At 35.8% G+C, this 23,021-nt stretch overlaps 2 protein-coding genes and 3 non-coding genes across 5 annotated transcripts; 2 read left to right on the forward strand and 3 right to left on the reverse strand.

Annotated features, from left to right (window-relative positions):
* The first annotated feature begins 2,684 nt into the window (after positions 1–2,684).
* On the forward strand, positions 2,685–10,186 carry LOC127792484 (nucleobase-ascorbate transporter 1). The gene is made up of 14 exons (XM_052322982.1): positions 2,685–3,246; positions 6,039–6,136; positions 6,553–6,729; positions 7,044–7,144; positions 7,239–7,314; positions 7,742–7,801; positions 7,902–8,089; positions 8,180–8,276; positions 8,474–8,560; positions 8,745–8,803; positions 8,890–8,981; positions 9,160–9,237; positions 9,319–9,476; positions 9,645–10,186. Exons 1-14 carry the CDS (start codon positions 2,946–2,948, stop codon positions 9,855–9,857), a joined length of 1,785 nt encoding a protein of 594 aa, XP_052178942.1. The 5' UTR covers positions 2,685–2,945; the 3' UTR covers positions 9,858–10,186.
* A 733-nt stretch (positions 10,187–10,919) lies between these two features.
* On the reverse strand, positions 10,920–11,007 carry LOC127792737 (small nucleolar RNA snoR77Y). The gene has a single exon (XR_008021205.1). It is a non-coding gene; the product is annotated as a small nucleolar RNA snoR77Y (small nucleolar RNA).
* An 86-nt stretch (positions 11,008–11,093) lies between these two features.
* On the reverse strand, positions 11,094–11,249 carry LOC127792742 (small nucleolar RNA snoR2/U65). Its single transcript, XR_008021210.1, has one exon. It is a non-coding gene; the product is annotated as a small nucleolar RNA snoR2/U65 (small nucleolar RNA).
* A 201-nt stretch (positions 11,250–11,450) lies between these two features.
* Positions 11,451–11,517, reverse strand: LOC127792743 (small nucleolar RNA U49). Its single transcript, XR_008021211.1, has one exon. It is a non-coding gene; the product is annotated as a small nucleolar RNA U49 (small nucleolar RNA).
* Positions 11,518–15,144: 3,627 nt separating this feature from the next.
* Positions 15,145–20,874, forward strand: LOC127792699 (AUGMIN subunit 2). The gene is made up of 6 exons (XM_052323324.1): positions 15,145–15,378; positions 16,185–16,307; positions 17,005–17,109; positions 18,064–18,132; positions 19,707–19,820; positions 20,238–20,874. Exons 1-6 carry the CDS (start codon positions 15,256–15,258, stop codon positions 20,604–20,606), a joined length of 903 nt encoding a protein of 300 aa, XP_052179284.1. The 5' UTR covers positions 15,145–15,255; the 3' UTR covers positions 20,607–20,874.
* Positions 20,875–23,021: the final 2,147 nt, after the last annotated feature.

Genomic DNA, 23,021 nt, shown 5'->3' on the forward strand with positions numbered 1-23,021 from the left:
TAGTATAGGAGTTCACGAGAAAACAACAAAGAAATTGGGCCAGGCTCAGTATGCTTCAACAGAGTAGATGATGGGTCTTGTTATCTAGAGGCAGATAGATTCTATGTTTGGATGTTTCAAAATGAACCCAAATTTTGGTTTATTTGTATGATCCCACTGGTTAGTTGTATGATTATGGCTTGTTTGGGGTTTTTTTTTCCAATTAATCAAGAAAAAGAGTTGTTTGGGTCGAGTGACTCACATTTGACTGCTTTGTAATGTATAAATAATAATATCTTGCTTAATTAAATAATTCTACACGATAAAATATCTAATATATAGTTGCACTGATCATAACAATCGCTCTTGCTATTGGGTAAATTTGACAATAGCTCGACTATGGAGTGGGTTGCTCATGGGAATGTCATTTCAAAGAGCATGTCATGAACGTGAGGGGCAGATCAGACGTGTGAGCTTCATTGCATAGATTGACACGTGCGAACACCCCAGCCCCCTCCCCATCTGACCTTAACTTCTATTTGCAGAGACTTGTGTTGTTTTAATTTTACTAATCTGGCCCCTCTCTCTGCCCCCCTCTAAAAGTATACAAACCTTGGCCCAATAACGCAAAGAGAAGATAATAAATAACAAGTAAATATTGAGTCAAATGGTTCACTTTATCGTCATTTTTTTTATATTCTTGTGTCCCACTCAATAGAATTAAATTGTTGGATTATATTATTGGAACATTAAGAGTTAGACAATACATATAAAATAATAAAAATATTCTTCACGTCTCACTATTTTTGCTCACATTTTTAGATAATATATATTTTTATTATTTTATATGCATTATATAGTTTAAAATATAAATTAAAAGATACTAATAGTGTTTTTTAAAATTTTTCATGAATCATTGTCCCTCTCTCAGAACTGTCAGTGAAACAAGAAGGCGAAGGACAAGACAACAAATGGCACTGCAACAAGGTTTGATGGTACAAGTGTACAACGAATGAAAATACAAGCATTGAATTGAATTCCCATCGGCTGCTTCAATCTCTGCACCAACCAACCAACCAACCAACCCACCCCCGCTGCCAAAATGCCCTACGCATTTGCTGCCATCAAAATGAACCCTCTTAATGCCCCCACCTACCCCTTTATTCACCTCCTCCTCCTCCAAATTTTCAGAAGTAGGGGCGCAGTAGCCCTACTAAGATTCCTCCTAAATATTGTTACCATCACCAGCTACTCTACCATATGAGGCCGCAGTTTAGAGGTTGGCGCAGACCAATCATTTCATTTTGTATGTTTAAAGATGCGGATTCTAAGTCCTACTATGTGGCATTACTTCTTATATATATAGTTTTATATCGAATGAATGATTCACAAGTTTAAGTTCTGCAATTGAATATGTCACCTTATCGATCTAAAATTATGAATTCTAATTGTGCTGAGCCTTTATTTTATTTGAATGATTCTATGTCATATAATTTATATATACTTTAATTAAGGAAATCGAACACATCATCTGATAAGTCTGAAACTGAGTGTTCTAATTTTGTTGTGTGTCGCTTTAGTTCAAATTTATAGTTCTACATGATATGATTTATAAATCAAGAATTTAAATAGGAAAAATGACAATACTATAAGGAACACTAATATTAAAGAGAAACAGATCCCACCATACAATACAATACAATAGCCCCCAAAGTCACAGAGGGCGTGGGTGGATGAATATGGCATGATTGCAATGTGATCTGCCATGCCTTGCCTAAATTTGAGTGCTGCCACCAATGGGTATTGAGTATTTTTATGTTACATCATCATTTAATCAAAAATCTTTTGTGGGTCCAACCAAATAGGCACTTAGTAAAAAAGGTTATGGTATTTGAAAATATTAATATTTTATATTACAATATAATAATATATATTATCTTATTTTGGTTGTATATTATATATCACATCATTTGCTTAGATAAAATAATCTCAAACTTTATAAAATGTCAGTATCCTTAAACAATGGACAACGCCCTCACCCTCTGAGTAATTTTAAATAAATTTTATTATATTTTTATATAATCAGACTTAAATTATTCTTAAGCTAAACTCTAAATCTTAAATTCTAAACCCTAAATTTATTTAATATATTTAATAGATAGATAAAAATATTGTTAGAGCGGTAAGTTCAGAAAAAAATTATTTGAGGAGTTTTAGATATCAATAATACGATGAATATTTTTAAATATATAAAATTCTTCAAACAATTTTTTATTTTTAAGATTAGGCTGATTTATTGTATTAATTAATTGTATTTTAAACATTAGGAAAAATCGTATTTTTGTTTTCAAATAATATGTATTTATTATATTTCATTTTTAACATTCAAATAAATTTATTTTAAATTATTTAATTAAATAATAAATGTGTGTTATTAAAAATAAATAAATTTAATATTTGTGAGCACAGAATAATTTAATACAAATGATGGGAATGGGGTTATAAAAAGCGAAGGAGAGAATATTTGTTCGTTGGAAATTAATTAAGAAGATCTCAAAGTTAATGGAACCTGGGGGCCCACCTGGATGGCATTTCCGCAAATAAAGAAAGAAGTGGGGGCAAATATGCGGAGGGAAGGGTAGCGCATTTTCAAAAAGAAAAAGGCTTATCATCATTCATCAGAATCTGCCGCTGTTGGTGGCTTCAGCAGCAGCAGCAGCGTATCGGAGGGACTAACTTGAGAGAGAATAGCAACTTCTCTTCTCTTTTCTTTTCTTTTCTTTTCTTTTCCATTTTCCTCCCTTTTCTCGGAGAAAATATTCACTTCACATCACTATCACTCACTGTTTTATTTGAATCTTAAATATAACATATTATAATTTGTAAATAAAATTTATTTTCTTCAATTCTTATATGTTTGTAATTTATTTTTTTCTTTTCATTTGCATACATATATATATATATGTATGTATCATTTATGCCCCTCACTCTCCTTCCCCTTCTCTCTCTCTCTCTCTATTCTCTCTCCAACTTTTCTCCGCTTTCTATCTGTGTTGTGTTGTTGCTCTGCTTTTGCTTTGTTCTTTGGTTCTCTTCCTTTTAAAGTCCTGCTTGTCCTTATTCCTCCCCCCCCCCCCCCCCCCCCTCTCTTTCTCTCTCTCTCTCTCTGGGAAGCTCTTGAAGTTTCAACAATGGCAGACATAAGCCACCCTCCCATGGAACAGCTTCAAGACCTCGAATACTGCATAGATTCTAATCCTCCATGGAGTAAGTCCTCTCTTTCTCTCCCTCTGTATGTATATGTACGCACAGAGAGAGAGAGAAGTACAGTTGGAGACAAATATGCATGTAAAAATGTAAATACACGTGTTTGGAATAAGAAGGCTTTCTGAATGGGAAGCGGGGTTTTGTGGGGTTTTGTGGGGTTTTATGGGTTTTGAAGTTGCAGAGTGGTCTCTGTAACTGTGTGCATTTGGTTCCATGAAAGCTGAGGCTAGCACTAGTACATCACTGTGAACTCTTGGAAATGGCGCTTTTGTTCTCATTTACTTTCCCGGTTCAAAGTAAGCTAGTGGGTGAGGCACAATGCCGCAACTTCCCTTTTTCTTGTTCTCTCTCTTTTGTTTGATCACTAGTTGTTCAAGTAGGGAAGGCCTCTGAGTCTGGAACAAATGTGAGTTTCTATCTTTATTCACTTTTTGGGCTCTGATATGATAGATGGGAAAGGAGAAAATTGTTGGAAAAGAGATGATGAGCTGAATGCTATTGTAGATGGTTAAGAATTTCTTCGTATCCAAAACAGGGCATTAAGGATGTAAGTAATTGCTTCTGAAAATAATGAGGAATTTGCTATCTAGTAGGCAGGTGTGCGCTTCCAGTTCCAGGTTTTGTTTGTTTTTCCAGGTAATGGCATTTATTAGTTCTCCTTGGTGGCCCAACTGGGAGAAGTGCCCAATATGTCCTGGCATTGGTCAAGGGCATATTGGGCATATTGTCCAGTCAAACCACCAATTCAAATTACAATATAGGACTAAATATCATTATTCTATTTTCCCCTTATTTTCATGGCAATGAAATGCTTACTAAAAGTTGTGAGGTCTTCAGGGATGTAAATGCGATAATGATTGGTTACATTGAAGGATCACGGTTGAAGAGTATTTAATACGCTCTTTTCTAGTAGGGGCTGGCTCTACCTGCAGCTCTGATGCCTGTAATTTAGTTCAATCAACTCTAATAAGGTGCTTCATAGTGAGATTAAGGCTTGCGATAGATAATGTGCTTCAAATGACACATACCAGCTGTGGTTTATTCTACTGATATGATAATGCTGGCACCTATAACGGTTCCGCATATTACTCTTAGTCCCTTCTGAGAAAGAAATATAGAGCAATTACTAGTGCGGGATATCCTGATTTATATGGTTTCAGAACATATCTGATGATTTCATCCCCTTTCCAGATCTTTAGGGTAGCCTAGTCAACTTGGAGACTTGAAAGTAAACAAAGGAGAATGATATCTTATGACCATAAGCTCCTCTAGCGTCTGGATTTCAAGATACTCCAATTGGTCTTACAGGTAGTCAGTATTAGAAAAGAGAGAGACCACTTAACAAAAGAAAAGGAAAAGTGCTTCACAAGGCCAGTGACTCTGCAATGCTTTGTTTGGGATTCATGGTGTGATTATCATTAACTTGTGGTTGGATATCTACTAAAACTAGTATATAACCCTGAGCTTCTTATTTTGGGGATTACATGAATGAAGCATTACACGATCCATGTTGCAGATAGGTCATGGTTCTGACTGCAACATTGCAATGTGCTCAAGTAAAATATGGGGCACTCAAGAGTCATGAATTCATGTGCCAGCTTTAATGAACTGTATTGATGATGAAGTAAAGCAGATGATTAAAAGAAATGTTCATTGATGTCATCAAGAAGCCCTGAGATGGACCATCTGAATGCACTATTAGGCAGAATATGTAGTGGAGAATGCAGCAATGTCAGAGACATCATTTTGTAATTGAATAAAAAACATAACTTTTGATTGACTGCATTAGGTAAGAACAGGATAATGGTATTTATTGTTGGGATGATCAATGATGTTCAGTAAGAGCTTTGGAGAGCAATAGGAAGCATCAGTTAAAAGAGGTGGATTAAAAACTTGGGATGTTAGGGTTATGACCTGTGTAGAGAAACAGCCTGCGAAGTAAGTTCAGCCTCTTTTATTAAAGTACTTTCCGTGTTTAAGTTCGTCTCTCAAACAATTCACTAGGTTGCAGTTTTTACTGTAGCTTTTCACACACCTTTTCCTTTTGTGCCTACCTCCTAATATAAGGCAATCATAATGCAGAAATACTGCAAATTTCAAGCATGTTGCCTCATCAGCATGGATCATGGCAGTCATTATAATGAATTAAATTATTTGGCTATTGCCGATTTTATTGTTTGGCAACACGAATTGGCTGCCTTAAGAAGCCAGTTTAGACTTTCTATTTGCTGTCAGCCACAATACATACATATATATGTAATTCTTGCTAGTTAATTGCTTACTTCCTTATTAGTGTTTGTGAAGCTAAGTTCAGCTCTGTAGTTTTTGGCACCTGCTGTGCAACGAGAAACAAACTTGTACCTTGCAAAGATATTCCAATGGGGTTGGCTATTTGCTCAGATTAGAATGAATAAATATTGAAAGTTGATATTCCTCAGCATAAAAAAGAAGGAAAATAATATAGTGGTTTTCTTGTTCTTTATGCAGCTTAAGTGCCCGAATTTTGACCAATAAAGAAATATACCTTGTCAGGGTGTATTGTCTATCTATATATGTGCTTATGTAATTACAAGTCTGTATACAGAGAGGAAGGTACCTTTGCTGCGTACTTGAAGTCTAATTTATATTCTTTTTATCTTTGCTGAGTTGTAGTCTCTTTTTTTTCCTAGTTATTATGATGAAAAATCAATAAATTCACTTGTAGCCCATATAGGTATTACTATTTAGTTAAAAACACGACACATTTATTTTCCTCGTAAATTTAACATGCTTTTTTACATTTTATATTGCAGCTGAAACCATTCTGTTAGCATTTCAGAATTACATTTTGATGCTGGGAACGAGTGTAATGATCCCTACACTTCTCGTCCCATTAATGGGTGGAACCGATGTAAGCTGGATGCCATTTTGTTTTAGATTTCTCTCTATTGAATTTGTATAGTTCCTTTGATCTGTTCTTCACGTGGTTGGCGAGGGTTGGCTTTACTCTATGGGGCTCTCCCTGAGCCATCTTCTAGTGATGTGCAACAAATATGAACCTATTCTAGTTGGACGCTACCCAGAGACTTCCTAGGCTTAGATGCTGCCATTTCAGATGTATGTAATCCCTTTGATTAGTCATTTGCCATCTCATTCTCCAGATAAAATTTACATACAACTTCTTTGGTCAACGTACATGGTGAAATATGGCCTAGATTTTCTTTGTGGAACTTGCTATTGTGGTAGGTCAGAGATGAATTTCCTCGTCTACCATAACCCTGTTCTCTTCTTTTAACATTTTTGACCATTTTATCGATGGCATACCAGGGTGACAAGGCACGGGTGATACAGACTCTGCTATTTGTAGCTGGCATTAACACACTTCTCCAAGCACTTTTCGGAACCAGGTTGCCAGCTGTTGTAGGAGGTTCCTATGCTTACGTGGTTCCTATACTTTACATCATAAATGATTCATCCCTGCAAGAAATTAATGAACCTCATGTTGTAAGTTCCTGTCTTTTCTCTCCCACTCCTGTCAAGAGAACAGTTTTTATTTTCTGAGAATTGCATGGAGATAAAAACTCTTTTTAAGTGATGTATTTTACTGGTTTATTTACAAGGGTTACATGTCTCTGACATTTTATGATAAACCAAGTAAATTGTCTTCAAAATCTCGACGAATCCATCTCCATATTGGTTTCCAAGATACTTCTACAAGTAGTGTGACATTGCTGAGTTCTTCATTTCATTTCCAGACCTTGTGAAAGGTATTTTGGGTGAACGGACATTGAAAGACATATTCTCTGATTGATTTGCAGAGGTTCATACAGACAATGCGAGCTATCCAAGGAGCTTTAATTGTAGCAGCAAGCATACAAATCATCCTAGGTTACAGCCAAGTTTGGGGTCTCTTTTCACGGTATGATCATGGTATCTGTAATTTGACAGGATTATATAACTCTCAAATCAGAATGACAATGTGTGTCTACTGTTTCGTTTTTGTTTTTGGGCAGATTTTTCAGTCCCCTAGGTATGGCACCTGTGGTTGGATTGGTTGGTTTTGGGCTTTTTCAACGTGGATTTCCTGCGGTAGGTCTTTTAAATGGCTAATAAATTGATATTGTGAACCCCCATTTTATTAGCTGCAATATCCTCTGGCCATTGCCTTTACTAGCTCATTACTCCTTGGCATCCATGCCACCTAATGTACGAGACATTCATATCAAAAAGATTATGTATTGCACTACATTCTAGACCCTCTAATATGCCATTTACTCCATTGTTTTGATGCCAAATTTCTAGATATTGTTGGTTTTCTTTAAATCCTTAAATGCGTAGAAAATTAATTTGATTTAGAAAGATAAAATAAAAATGTTTCTATGAACTTATCATATGCCTAGCCAAAAGGAGACTTATTTTATGCCCAATATCTCCTCTGATTCTTACTCTCCTTAGGAGTTTTCTAGACTTCATATTGGTTTCTGCAATTTTGCTCATTGAAACATCTGAAATTCAGGTTGGTAATTGTGTAGAGATCGGAATACCAATGCTATTGTTGGTTATTGGATTGTCACAAGTAAGTGCAGTTACTACTAAAACTGCTGGCATAGGCCTCTTTTTAGGCGCCATAGTTATTTTTTTGCCTTTGATGTGAATAATGAGCAATGTAATTGCAGTATCTGAAGCATGTGAGACCACTGAGGGATTTGCCTATTTTTGAGCGGTTTCCTGTATTGATCTGTGTAACAATCGTCTGGATCTATGCACTTCTGCTGACTGCCGGCGGAGCCTACCGCGGCAAACCTCATATTACTCAAGTCAGTTGCCGTACGGACAAAGCAAATCTCATATCAACTGCCCCATGGTCTGTGTTTTTTATTATATTTTTTCTGTGTATTACTTCCGTGTATGTGCATTTTTCCTGGTCCTGAATCAATTGGTGCACCCATTTCAGGTTTAAGTTTCCATACCCGCTGCAGTGGGGCCCACCTACTTTTGCAGCTGGGCATTCCTTCGCCATGATGTCTGCAGTTCTCGTATCCATAGTTGAGGTATTAGTTAGCTTTCCTAAGCATATATGAAGCCAAGCTAGAGATGGTTTGTGATAATGATTCTGTTCCACTCACTTCACTGTTAGAACCATTCTGCTGTGTTTGACCTCTTATGTGCTATCGTGTCCTCCTGCCACTCTGAAGATTTATGACTCAAACGCCAAAACATTCATCTGACTTTGAATTCTATAATGCAGTCCACTGGTGCGTACAAGGCAGCATCTAGGCTAGCTATAGCTACTCCACCCCCTGCCTATGTATTGAGCAGAGGCATTGGATGGCAGGTGAGCAGATTTTTCACATCATCTGTTCTCTTGAAACCGGCGATTGCATGTTAGTAAATATGACTCAATGGAATTAGAATAGTAGCCTGGTAATGATCATGATATTCTATCCTACTGCGGCTAATACCCATTTGTATTCAAAATGTGCTTCTCTAAGTCTTAAGTTCACACTTTTGGTCTACAGGGGATTGGAATTTTGCTTGATGGTCTATTCGGAACAGGCACTGGGTCTACTGTATCAGTGTAAGTATAACTGCGTCTCGATTGTTCTGTCGTGTTTCTTTTGATAGAACATGCAGACATGACAAGAGAACTGGCTCCTCTTTCAGGGAGAACGTGGGACTACTTGGACTCACCCGGGTTGGAAGTCGCAGAGTTGTTCAAATTTCTGCTGGCTTCATGATATTCTTCTCCATCTTAGGTTGGTACCTGGGGGCTGCCCCTTTCTCTTTTTACATTTACAAAATCATGTCTATTGTGTTCCAAATCTTCTTTCCCTTTCCTTCATTAGCGTTTGCCAAGCGAGAATTTCATTTTCAGCAGTCATTTGATGAGCTGATACGTGGTTTTTACAGAATTCACATGTCCTGTATTTGCAGGAAAATTCGGAGCTGTTTTTGCCTCTATACCTTTCCCCATCTATGCTGCTTTGTACTGTGTTCTCTTTGGTCTCGTGGGTATGCCATTAGCATCTGCCAGAATCCATTCCTTCTATTTTCTTCGTCTTCACTTCACAAGATTTCCTTGTCTGTTTACAGGGTCAGTCGGCCTCTCGTTTCTCCAGTTCACTAACATGAATTCTATGAGAAATCTCACCATAACCGGACTCTCGCTCTTCCTTGGGATATCTGTACCTCAATTTTTCTACGAATACCAGAGTATCCATAGAGGTCTTGTTCGAACCAATGCAGGATGGGTAAGTATCATTCAATCCAAGCCTCCCATCATTTAAGAAATCAACCAAACTGTTCATAGTTAATCTGGCTCCAGCATCCTGGCTCCAAACAAATCAAGAAGCAAATAAGAGTTAGGTTACTATCTCCGGGGATGTTAAATCCTGACACTGCGCCTTTTCCTTTTGCAGTTCAACGCATTCATGAACACTGTACTGGCTTCTCCACCAACGGTAGGGTTGATAGTCGCAGTGTTCCTCGACAACACGATAGAGGTAGAGAAGTCGAAGAAGGACAGGGGGATGCCATGGTGGGTGAAGTTCAGAACCTTCAGAGGAGACAACAGGAATGAAGAGTTCTACACACTACCATTCAATCTCAACAGGTTCTTTCCACCAACATGACAAAGTAGGTTTTCCAGCAAGAGAGCTGTTGCCCCTGGAGATTAGCCTCCGGGTTTTCAGCACGAGCTGGCTGATGTTAATCCCTTTTTTGCATCTATCTCCATTTTTTGTGGGCCTTTTGTGTAGCACGGTCCCAGATAGGGTTGCTAGAGCTTCTTCTGTCCATGTTACTTAGGTTCTCAAATCTCAACTCTCAGTAACATTAATAAGAATTTTGGTTGGCTTTTGGCCCAGCAACAACGCCTTGTCATTTGAAAAGATGTAACAATATTCGGGCCTGTTTGGCTAAGCTACTCCGGCCTGATTGGCTAAGCAATTTGGTCGCTTATAAATTGATTATATAATTTATATACTATCTAACATTTATACCAGCTAATAGCCCATAACTTTTGCAAATATGCTATCACCAATTTATTGCATTGATAGTCATTTACAGTTTTGCCCTAACATTTTCAATACTTACACCCCTCGTCCCATGTTACTCTTTCTCCTCCATTGCTCTCTCTTCCTTTCACATCTGCCAAGACTGCCAATACAATACCAATGCCGCCCAGCACGGCCGCCTCCTGTTGGCCGGTCTCTCCTCCTTGTCGCGCCATCGTCACCTCTACTTTAAAATCCAAAAAAGACAAGTCGCCCAACGCCATCGCATCTCCTGTCTCCTCCTTTTCTGCCATTGCCATCGCCCCAATCGTCCACCATCCGTCCGTCCATCTCCTAGCTGTCTGTGTGTATATATATATTATATTAATATATATTTTTAAATAATTTAACATATATATAACAACCATTTATAATTAATTTTATTAAAATAAATATTTAATATTTTTATTAATTAATAATATTTTTATTTTATTTTTTATTATATAAATAACTTATTAATTATTTCAAACCAAAAACATAACTATTAAATAACTAATAACTTAATATTTATCTAAATATATTATCAATTTAAATATTACCAAACTTAAAAACTCAAAAAAAAAAAAAAAACAACCAAACAGGCCCTCTCAGTTGATTATCAAATTTGAAGATCAATTAATTGAATATTTGCACAAAGTGACGAAGCCTCAGATAGTCGATCTATCATCAATATGATGATTCAGACGGTAATTCCAACTTTACAAAATATGAATCTCCTCATTGGCTTCGTGCATCAACCAAATGTCAATAAAAGCAGAATCAGCAAACAACCAAAAAACAAAAAATCAAAAATCATTCGGCAAAAACTAAACCATATGTAATCGCACAAACCGGCTCCGTGGACGAACGGCGTTGAATCGGTCCACAGGTTCCTATCCAATGCGAAACAGCATCGGCGTTTGATTTTGGTCCGATCATAGCATCGCCGGTCATCGCTCTCTTTCGCTACCGGCGACGTGGCATCGGACCTTCCTATTCTACATAATGGAGCGGTGAAAATAATTGAGAAAGATAGACGGAGGACCCTCAGAGACCCGTTTCAAATCACACACACGGCCGAGCAAGAGCGGCGGCACCACCGCTCCCCGACCGACAACACCAACCCTGCCGACTATGGTGGATCGGAGGGGGTCCGTCGGTGGATGAGGAGAGGCTGTACCGCCGCACCACCGCCCCGCCGCTGTTTGAAGTGTCATACGGCACTTCCTATCAATAAGGGATTGCTTCTTCATAGGGATCCCAGTTTGAAGCTATGGAAGAACAACAAAAAATAAATAAAAAAAAAAATTGAAATCCGCGAATCAACACCCTCGGACCTCATTCCGATTCCCTTCCCCTTAACCAAATCAGAGACTCAGAGCTACGAGAAGGGTTGCAGGGGGCGGGTATATATAATGGAGGAAACCCAAACCCTAGCTCCCTGCGGATTTGATTGGGCCGTTGATGCTTGTAAATGTGACGGGTTGACAATTGGGCCAGGCCTGGCGGATATGGTCCAGTGGGTATCCAACGGATTTGGGCCTAGCTGGATATCTTTTGGAACATGCTGAAAACACTGTTTACGTTTCATATGTCCAGAACAATTAAATATAGCTTTATCTGCAGATAACATTTCCTAATTTTTAACTATAGTTTTATAATTAAATATACTCAAACATTTTATATTTCAAGATAAAAAGCATTCAATTCTAAAAAATTTAGAAAATTATTTTTTATGTTTTTTAATTCATAATATAATACTAAAAAATGAAAAAAATAGTTTTTTATTGTCTAACTGGAAATTCAACTATTTAGTATAAAATTAAGGTTAACAATTTTAAAAATATTTTCTATAATTAAACAAACCCTTTATTTTCCAAAATTTTATTTTCAATTTAAAAAAATAAATGTTCTAATTTTCCACAACTAAATAGCTAGTAAGAATGCCTACAAATCCAACAGAAAATGGTATATATCAGATTATTTTTCCTCCCTATTTTCTAAATCATAATTCAAGGTAAAAATTTATTCCAATTTGGTGTTCTAACGCATGAAAATATCGAAATGGTATCGTTTTCACATTTTCAAAATATTTCCTATTTCAAAACTCTAAAAAACACACAAATATATATATATATATATATTCAAACTATTTCTATAATTATATAAACTTTTCACACTCAATTTACAATATCATAAATGTGTTTTCAATTTGAAATCTGTTTTATGACCATGTTAAATTTGGAAACAATTTAATCTCTACTAATTTGTATTTATATTTGTTTGAATGGATAATAGAATTTATGTTTATATTTAATTAAATATTTTTTATATTAAGAAAATATATTTACAAAAATATCTTTATTTTTTTTATTTACACATTTATCCCGCATTTCCATTTTTTACTCTTTTTTGAAAATTTTCAATTCCTCATTTCCATTTTGTATCATATTTGTTCTCCTACAACATCAATTTGGTATATTCTTTTTTCTTTCAATAAATTATGAAAAACACCCTTGAGATTTTGCAAAATTATAAAAAAAAATCTTAATATTTGAAAAATAACAATAACCACTCTTGTGTTAAACAAAACAATTAGATGATTATTTTATCTTTTGTGGATGCACTGGGTTCGTCTCACCTTGATCGCCTAGAGGGCGATTGAGAGGCTCACAAGTGCGGTAAAGCTCTTGGCTGTCGAAGGGCGAGAGCTATGAACTGACCCATGGTTGTGGGCCCATGATAACACGATGTACGTAGCACCCCAAGAGTCCAGAAAATTGTAGTATACATCTAGGATAAGTAAGAAATGAAACAATACCAACTAGATACTTTTTGAGATGAATGTAGGCAAATAATTATAGTGTTAAGCGTGCTTGACCTGTGAAAATCTAATGATGGGTGACCTCCCTGGAAAGTTCGCGTAGGCCTATCAAGGTAAGTTGTCTCAGATCTTCCTATCATTCGATACGAGGTGTTACAAAAATGTGTGTTAACACCTTTCATCTCTCATATTTCTTATTTTTATCACACATTTATCTTTTGATTTTAACAAAAATAAAAATAGAAGAACAACAAGCAACTAATGGTCATCAATCAACGGGCATTAAAAAAAAATAGAGAAATGAAGGATAAATCAAAAATCGGTCTAGGTTCGTCATTCATCATAGAGCAAAAAGAGAGGGAGAGATAGAGTGAACCCAAATTGACTTGGTGGTACATCCACAACGAATCCAAATTCATAATATATATATATATACATAGATAAAGAGATATAAAGAGATGATGATAATGATTCGGTGTTGTTTTTTGATTCATCTGTAATAAACTAAAATTCATCACAAAATAAAAAAAAAGAAAAAGAAAGATAAAATTATAATATAAATTTATCACATACAAGATGGAGAATTAGTCAAAATGATTAATCAAAGTTGACGTAAGTTTATGTCCAATAAACCCAAATATATAGTTTGTGTTAATATGCGATGAACCTATGCTTATTATTGTCGATGTTCATATTTAGTCAACTGAGATTCATAGGCCTGTAATGAGTAAATAAGATAAAAATGTGAGGAGGAAAAAACGGAATAGAAGATATACAAAAGATTTTTACGTGGTTCGACCAGAATGATGCCTACTTTACTACTGTTATTTAAGTATTTGGTAGAGTAACAATATATTATTATCAATGTTCTCTCTTTTACAATAGTGTTTCGACTACTATAAATAATGAGGGTTGTTTACAATTGCATAAAATAAAAAAGTATAGATATTATATCATAGGGGACAAGATGTCCTTATCATTTCATAAAATCGAGAGTGCGCTCCGCATTACTAGGGATCTGATTTGCCTTACAAAAGTAAGTGGGTTTCTGTCTCTAGTTATTTGACAATCTTGTTGCTATGTGAGCTAAATAATTTGACTGACGAACTGAAAGCATTGTTGACAGCTCATTGGGTATATCGCCAAGAAAGATATATACTTAAATTTTATTATATTTGTTAAACTATTATTGTCATCTCACCGTTCAAATCATTATATACTTAAAATGATTATTCAAATTTTGAATAACCATACATTTTTATCAGATTTAGGTTCATTCGTGATGAACCAATATTCATCTTAAATGAAAATGAGAAATATATCGAAAGAAACTTACAATTATTTGTTTTAAATTTAAAATGATTGTTTAGATATAGAATGATGGTTAGATTTGGGATGATTGTTAACATGGTATAAATTTTAGAAGGATAAAATAAAATAAATGAGAATGTTGAAAAAAAAAAATTTAAATATAAAGATGTTTTAGTTATTTATAATATTTAACGAGAATTAATTAATGAGATGAGAAAAATTACAACATATCATTAAATTTCAATAATAGTTACTATACTTTTTTAAACATCAATTATATTTTTTATAATTATCTTAAATCTTAGAGTTATTGCTTGTATTTTTTTCTTTTTTTTTAGTTACATTCACAAGAAAATGATAGTTGAAATTTGAAAATTAGACATATAACTTGGACCATATTATTCATATATGATTTTAAAATAATAAATGTGAAATGCCAAAAATGCCCTTATGCTAACATTATTAATCACAATAAATGTTAAAATTAAGATAAAATTATTTTAAATAAAATAATATTAAATCACTACTTAATCATGGTATCATTGATTATATATTATATTTTTATTGAAAAAGATGTTAAATAGAGAAAATAATAACACATAATTTTTTATTTTATTATAATAAGAGCAGGTCACATGCTATTATTTAATTTAATAAAACTACAATTTAAAAGTTTAAATAATATTAAATATATTGTTGCGGGTGGGAAAATTAGAAAGGAAATATAAAAGGACGTCATTTTCCAAGGGCGGCGACCGGAAAGTGAAAGAAGAGATTGATGGTTTGATTTTGAATCTGCAGAACAGAAGCAGGGAAACAGTGGTGGCGGAGTAGTAGCACTAGATTGGTGTGGCTTTCCAGATGTCGATGGGAAGCGACAGCAGTTGGGTCGGCCGGAAACCTCTCCGGCGCCTCGGCGGAATGTCCGATGCCCTCTCCATCGCCGCCGATCTCGGCTTCTCCGTTCCACCGCCCCCTGCTCAGGTCCCTTCTCTCTTTCTTACCCGTATACGTGCTTGTAGTTGGCCTTAGAATTGCGTTTTGAATCGTTGATGATACTGCTACTTGAGTGATCGGCCTTTTCTTATTCACATTTTTTCTGTAGCTCTGGTCTTCTTCCGTGGATTCTAGGGTTTACTTGCTTTGATTCTCGTGTTTTGGTTGCCTGTGGTGCGGCATGCTTTGTAGATGGACTGAGAATTTATGTTTAGACCATTGCGGGGAATGAATTTTTTGGTGGATAACGGTTCATGTTTGGTTAGTCCCTACCTATTTTGAGCATTTGATATTCTAAAATGGGGACCTGAGGAACTTCCATTTCCCCATTTTTTGGCTTCCGAATTTAAATGTTTTTAGTGGGCAGATTACGATTCAGTAGCCTGCTTACGGCAATTAGTGTTTGTACCAGTTTTAGCAGAAAGTTTCGTGTTAACTTTGTTTGATTGCCTCGGTTTAAAGAAGCCTTCGTACTGGTGCTTTTAATGTGTCCCCTGTGGTTTTTTGATTCTTTTTTTATTTTCCCATTTTGATCTAGCTAAAACATATTTCAATTTTATTTTATATGCATAAATAGATGTCTTCTATCTTGAATTGTTTCTTGTCGAGGATGATTGTTTTGTGACATGGCCCTGCACTTGATTACCCTCTTTATTAATGCTTCATCTCGAAGTTATATATTTTCTTCTTGGACAAGTTCAGGCTTCATAATCTGAATCTTGTGGTTCCCATTTTTTTCTGGGTTGAAATATGCACTCTTGGATTTTCTGTTCAATCTAAGTTCTTTGATGTAGGAAGAGGTTCAAAACTTGTCTACTAATGGTGAGAAGGGTGATGACTTGATTAGAGTTTTAAGAGAACTTACCACTGTACAAAGAAAAATAGCTGATTTACAAGTGGAACTCCAAGGTCGCAAGGTGAAGTATTCAACACAAACTTCCAGCTCTCATATATCTTCTAATTGTTTTATTATTTCTGACATCTCTTATACCGATATGAACAATATGCTACACAGACAGTACTCAAGGACATGCCCATAGCAGGAAATATGTTTTCCAAATATTAAACCTAAAAAAAAAAAAAGAAGGTTCCATGGCATAATTTTAGTTGTATTATAGTTACCACTTTAAGGCACATGGAGGAAGATTATATATAGTCTTTACTTGTTCATCTGTTGTCAATTCTCTAAAGTTTTACAAACAAATGAAACAATTATTTTTACAGTTATCGGATATACTTTAAATGCTTTATATCCTTTGGATGCGGGGAATCATGTCCTGCATCCTTATTTCTGCATGCATGACACTTGTAGTGGATATGGTTCATGCTGTAAGAACTTAGATACTTTCCTTCCTTGATAGTTTCAGGCAAGCGTCTATTCCTGCCTATGGAGATTAACTTTGATTCTCTTGGGTTTCAAATTTACTCTTCTGTTTAAGAGTTATGACAAAAATAGGTCGGTCACGTGAGATCTGTATAGTATAGTTTCTTATGCAATTATCATTGAACCGTTTTATCATTGTAGAATCTCGGGAGCTGATCTTTTTAGTTGAATTCTTTTTTTTTTTTTTATCTTTGCCTCTGGTTTATCTCATTCTTATTTTGAAAATTTAGGAGGATAAGAATGTGGCACATTTGACACATGCAAGTGAAATGGAAAAGAAGATTGAGACTCTGTCAAGGATTACCACTATATTGAAAGATGTCATTCAGAACAAGGTAATCTATTTCCAACCGATCTTTGTTATCTCTGCACTTGTAGCTGTATGTGCCTTAGGTTGTGATTTGTTGCTTCATGTGACACAATTGCCATTTTTTTTCTCTTACTAAAATTATTCATTCTCCATGATATACTTGCAAGAGAACAAGTGCACTAATTTGTTTTTTTCCCTTGATAGAAATGAGAATGCATGAATGAGAGGCTCAGTCATAGTGCGAGATGAGAACTGGTCTAGCCTGTAGGACTGGTTGAGCACCTCAATTTTGTGTTCTCAATATGCTATCCCGTCTTGGCATCCCTCTCTCTCTGCCATTCTGACTCTATTTTTTCCTGACTTTAACTATAAGTAGATTATAAACAAGCTACCACATGAAAATGGCCTATGCTATGAGAAAAAAATGGCATCATTTGAAGTTTTCATCAGGAAGAAATGGTAAAATTAGACATAGTAAAAATGAATAGTTTTGAAGTACAAAGAACAGAAATAACCCAAGGACATTTTCTTGCCTCATGAAGTATTTTTTTCATTGTAACTCCACATTGGCACTCTCTTCTCTGCATGCTGGACATCAGAAAGTGAGATTTCTGCCTTCCTATTTTTTTGCTTAAAACTGCCTGTGTTATAATCATGTGAATCTGTGCAACAGGGAGGGAGGGAAGGAGTCACTTGTGTATTTCAAGGCATCTATATAAATGGGCCACATACCTAAGAGGAGGTGTTCTTGTTTGAATTCACTTCCTTTTCAAATTGGAACAACTCCAGTCTACCTGCTTCTTACATGAATTCCACAATACAACTGCTGAATTGACCTCTCGTACTTTATAGCCTTTCCTATGTACTTAGCTGCACCAGTGGTCTCTTTTGTTCTTCCTCATTCCGTTTAGGAACAAACATGCAATGAGTGAAATCATTCTGTGCCACGTACTTCATGAGTATTTAATTGTCTTGGCAGGATCGCATCATAGCTCGTCTTCAACAACCATATTCATTAGATTGCATCCCAGTGGAAGCAGAATATCAGGTTGGTTAATAATTAATCCATTACATTCCCATATTATCTTTAGGAATGTCAGTTATGTTATCAAATATATGCCAATTCTCTCTCTCTCGATCTTGAGCAGAATTTAAATACTCTGTTGTATTCTACATGGTTGCCTATATTTATGTCAGTTATGCTTTCTTTTTCCTCTTTTTTTTTTTTTTTTTTGCATTTTCTTTCATTGGAAGATGTTAGCCTAGATCTCACCCTTATATATGATCACTCAATAGCTCAAACTCACCCTTACGAACTCTCTCTAATTTGCAAATGAATGGAAATCAGAATACAACCAAGAAACCAATCAAGAACTGCACAACACACAAGAATTTACCCTGGTTCGGTCTCAATGAAATACCTACATCCAGCTTGGCTTTCGCCCCTACTTTCTCCACTATCTTGAATACTAATGCAAGATTACAAGTGCACCCAAATTCAACTCTTCCCTAGCCCATAAACCTAAAAGCTATATAGAGTTGTTACAAGAAAGATATTCACTATTCCTCACTTCACAATTTTACCCCAAGACAGCTTGCTAACCCACAAAAGAAAGCATACATCCAAGCCTTCCTCTCGGCCTCTACTTATAAGCAATAGAGGCGGGAGACTTACCTAATTGACTGCCCAAACCGGCAGTTACAACAAACTCGGTCAGCCCTAGAAAAAATAATAAAACTCTTTCTAGAACCATAACAGCAGAAATATAACATAAAATTTCCCTCACATTACAAGCCCTAATCTAGAACAAATGCTTTAACAGAAGAGATGGCAGAAATTCTTATCTGGTAGTAACATTTTCAGAAATTCTTATCTTGATAATAGGAAAATGTTGCAGCCCCAATAACATAAATGTTAAATACTAGTGTTCAAGGAAGTACAAGTCTAGCTTTTCTAGGTGGATTTTGACCCTATGTTAACGGTTACTCCAGAATATTGAAGTACATGGTTTGGATCAGTAAGTATTATGGTTTGTTTGCTCATAGGTAGCAAACTGTTATCAGGCAACACATCCAAGAAGAGGTCCTTTTGATTAACATAGACAATTGCATAGTCATGTTTCTATAATTTTACTCCTCCATATTGATAATTCAGGGCCTTCAGTGGCCCCGTCTTCACATGTCAATTAGTTCATTTTTTTGGAAACTTCTGAAGATCCCAAGAATGACATCTACTGCATGCCAATCTATTAGATAGGGTGATTTCTTAAGTTACTATTTTTTCTTCAACAAAATTCTATATAGCAGTACAGACATGAGTCTCTAATTTTATGCTACATTTGGTTCAATTTTGTGCTCATTCCACATCTTCTGGAATTTGATTACAGAAAAGAGGAACTAAATAATATAGAGACAGGCTTCGCATATTCACTTTTGAACATGCCCCCTCATATATTTTGATCAGAATCTTTGGGTAGTGGATTCATTGTGAAGATGTTTTTATACCAAAAGGCAATAGTTATAAATTTCTGCATCTATTGAAACTTTGACAGTTCTGCATGGAGTTCTGTTGGTGGCGGAGTTGTTTAACCATTATGGATCACATTTGCCCCGTGATTGCAGAAACAATTTTCAGAATTACTTACGAAAGCTGCAAGTGATTATGGTGCCTTGACTGCAGCTGTTTCTGATTTTCAATGGAGTCAGAACTTCAAGGAACCACCTTCAGTATGGGGGGTAAGTTGATTGCAGTGCTTATGTCTTCTTATTACCATGAAACTAGAATGAAGATACCTTTGAATCCATAATAGTGATAATGTGAACATCATTCAACATACAAAAAATATTTTTTTTGGATTTGTGATTGGGCTCAAATGTGCTTTCTATTCTTTCCTGAAGAACTTATAATGTTTTACCCCATTTTTTTTTTTTTTTTCTAAAAACGTCTATTAAGATTCTTTTGTTCCTTCGGGCCTGTTTGTTATATGCCTATCCCATGTCCATCATGTGCCCTAAATGTATCAAAAAATGAAAGTAATAATAAAAAAACTAGGATGTGCCATTTGACGCATCCATCATGCGTCTCAGAGTGTCCAATGACACGTATTTGACTGGCCTCTCAACGGAATGGATACTTATCTTCAAATGATGCAGGAAATGCTACGTCCAATTCCTGTTGCATTGGCATCCTGTACCCGATTCTTTGAAGCCATGTCGGCAATGAGGGAATCATTTTCTACACTTCAAAAGTTGAGGGTGGGTCATTCCTCTTCTTTGCACGCAACTCCAGCCAAGGATTCTTCCCAAAGGTCTCTAAGGGATTCTGATTGTGTGACTCCACCACCTTGGAGGAATGAGTCAAGCTTTGATGATGTAGCTCTCAGAAGCCTCAAAGGTCCAGAAGCTGAAGATGAAAGTAGTGAAGTCGGTGATAGTCATCAGGTCGATGGCACAAGCCACAGGAGATTGTCCTGGCCTCCTTCAGGTCAAAAAGAGTGGGTTATAGTGAGTTTTTGTCCTTAATTATTTATGTGTGCAACATTTTCATTAAATTCTTTGTACTCTTCCTTCTGGAACAATCTTCGCCTCCATATCATCCTTTGTGAGGCATAGTTTTTCTTCTTGTTTCTGTTTCATTGTTAAAGGTTCTTGAGAGTGTTGTGAGTTTGGTATTGTTTGTTCATATTACATGTCTGAGAGATTGTTTGAATTGAACTCAACTTTTTAACTGCTGCTCATGCCCATATGATAATTTGCTCAATCAATTCTAACTAATTATTTCGATAAGGAACCAATTTAGCAATTAGCCTATCCATTCAAATTCACGCAATTAAGGTAGTTTGATCATGTGAGAAAAAAGGCCAATAAATGCTCTTGTGAGGAGAGTAGTTGGAATGAAACAAGTTGGTGGCAAAAGAGGTGGAGGAAAACTAAGAAAAACTTTGTAAAGATCTCTTCGGCACAACTCAGGTTATAATGGGTTTGGAAAATATTTAATCAAAAATAGAAATGATTATTGAGTTAAAATTCATGTAGCCAACTCTACCTACTCGGAATAAGACTTGGTGTGTTGTAGCCTATGTATTCAACTGCAATAAATGGCCATGATAACTTCTTATTATGCATGGAATAACTGTATCTTTGGGATAAATTCACAACATTATGAATTTTGTCAATAAATTGAACTTTGGTTCTTGGATCAGCTGCTGGCCGGTGTTCTGACTATCATGCAAAACCAGTGAACCCTACTCTATTACCTGTCTGGGCTATTTGTTTTTTGCAGCTTTACTCAGAAATGTGAATGGGGCGATGTTGTCCTCTCTGCATGCCTGCCCACTAGCGCTTAAAAGAAAAAATGGATTGGCTCCACCTGTTGGTAACCGACTTGGCAGAAGGTAAGGGCTCACTGTGTCTATGGACTTAACATTTGAACTTGTTTATGATAATGGTCCTTCTGAATTTGATGTTCATTTATAGGGGTGGTTGAATCCAACTAACCTGATTTCTTTGGGTCAGTTTGGCTCGATTTTAGTAAAATAGTGGTTGAACTCTGAACGAAGTAGTCTACTGGACTATATGGATACAGTGCTTCTGTTAGCCATTTTTCAAACTTGAATTTGATATGAATTGACTGGAAACAAACTGGTTTGTCGTTGCCTGTATTAACAAATTGGTGCATATTTTTACTTAGTAGAATAGTACGTATTAGAACTCTGGCTTGAAAAATCTTTATTTAACTTTTCCTTCAAATACTAACGTCTCATATACATTGTATTTGATCAATATCTGGTTCGAATAAAACTTTTACATGAAATAATTTAGAAATGAGCTGGTAAACTGAAGGATTTAATCGAATCAAAGCAAGCCATAAAATAACTTAGAAATGAGCTGGTAGCCTGAAGGATTTAATTGAATCGAACCAAGTTTGTTCTATTTGGCTTCATTTCAACCCAAGTTTAGTTTGGTTGTGTCTTGTAAAAGAATCAAATTGTTCATGATTGATAGCTTCGGGTCGGATCAAACATTTATTTGCAGGATTAAGTTACACATTCCACCTGTACTCAAATCGCTAAGAATCTAAGCGTCTGTAGGTTGCTATGCTCAGGTCGAGCTGTCACTCTCACGTCATCGTCCCCTCTTTATATCTAACCATAGGAAAATAATGGATTGAATCATTGACACGGTAGAAAATGGCCATGCAGCATATTCTTAGTTTTAATGGGATATGCCTTGTGCTAGGAGAATAATTGATTTCAGTTTTTCCATTAGCATGCTCCCATCTTTATCCAAAGAATTGTGGTGCACCTGTTCTGTCCTTTCCCATTTCTCCCCAATACTCGCGCACTGACCATTGAAGATGACTCGTGGCCAAGTGTTCAAATTTAGCTCTCTGCCCTTCTGCTTGGATCTAATCCTCTTCGGCCATTTGGGCCTACCAAAAGCTTATGGGATGGGATCATCCAAGTGAGAAAGTTCGTGGGTAGGCCGAAGAGGGATCTCTTCGTAAAAGAAAGAAATTTGAGAGATTTTTATATTGATTTCAGGGAGAAGAAACATTTAGGAGATCTTTATATGGAGTTATTGATTTGGGTGAGCACGTAGATCCAAGTCTAAACCCAAACTCGTACAAATGCCAATTGAGTTGAAAAAATTGGACCTAGACTTAAATTGATCTAAAAAAAATTCAAATTCATGAGGACTCCTACTTTTAAAGAATACATGTTATTGTTAGAGCAGGGGACGCAAGTCTAGTCAAATACAATAGGGTCAAAGCAGGATGTTTTTCAGTCCTGATTTTCATGACAAGGCAGGTTACATTATGATACCCAGGGTATTTTTCTACGATGATAAGAGTGTTATGGACACATAAAATGAGTAAGTTATATATGAGAAATTTGTGTCATAAATATTATGTAGAGACATTTTGTGTGTATAATA

This window comes from Diospyros lotus, chromosome 15, assembly GCF_014633365.1.
Source record: "Diospyros lotus cultivar Yz01 chromosome 15, ASM1463336v1, whole genome shotgun sequence".
NCBI classification, from domain to species: Eukaryota; Viridiplantae; Streptophyta; class Magnoliopsida; order Ericales; family Ebenaceae; genus Diospyros; species Diospyros lotus.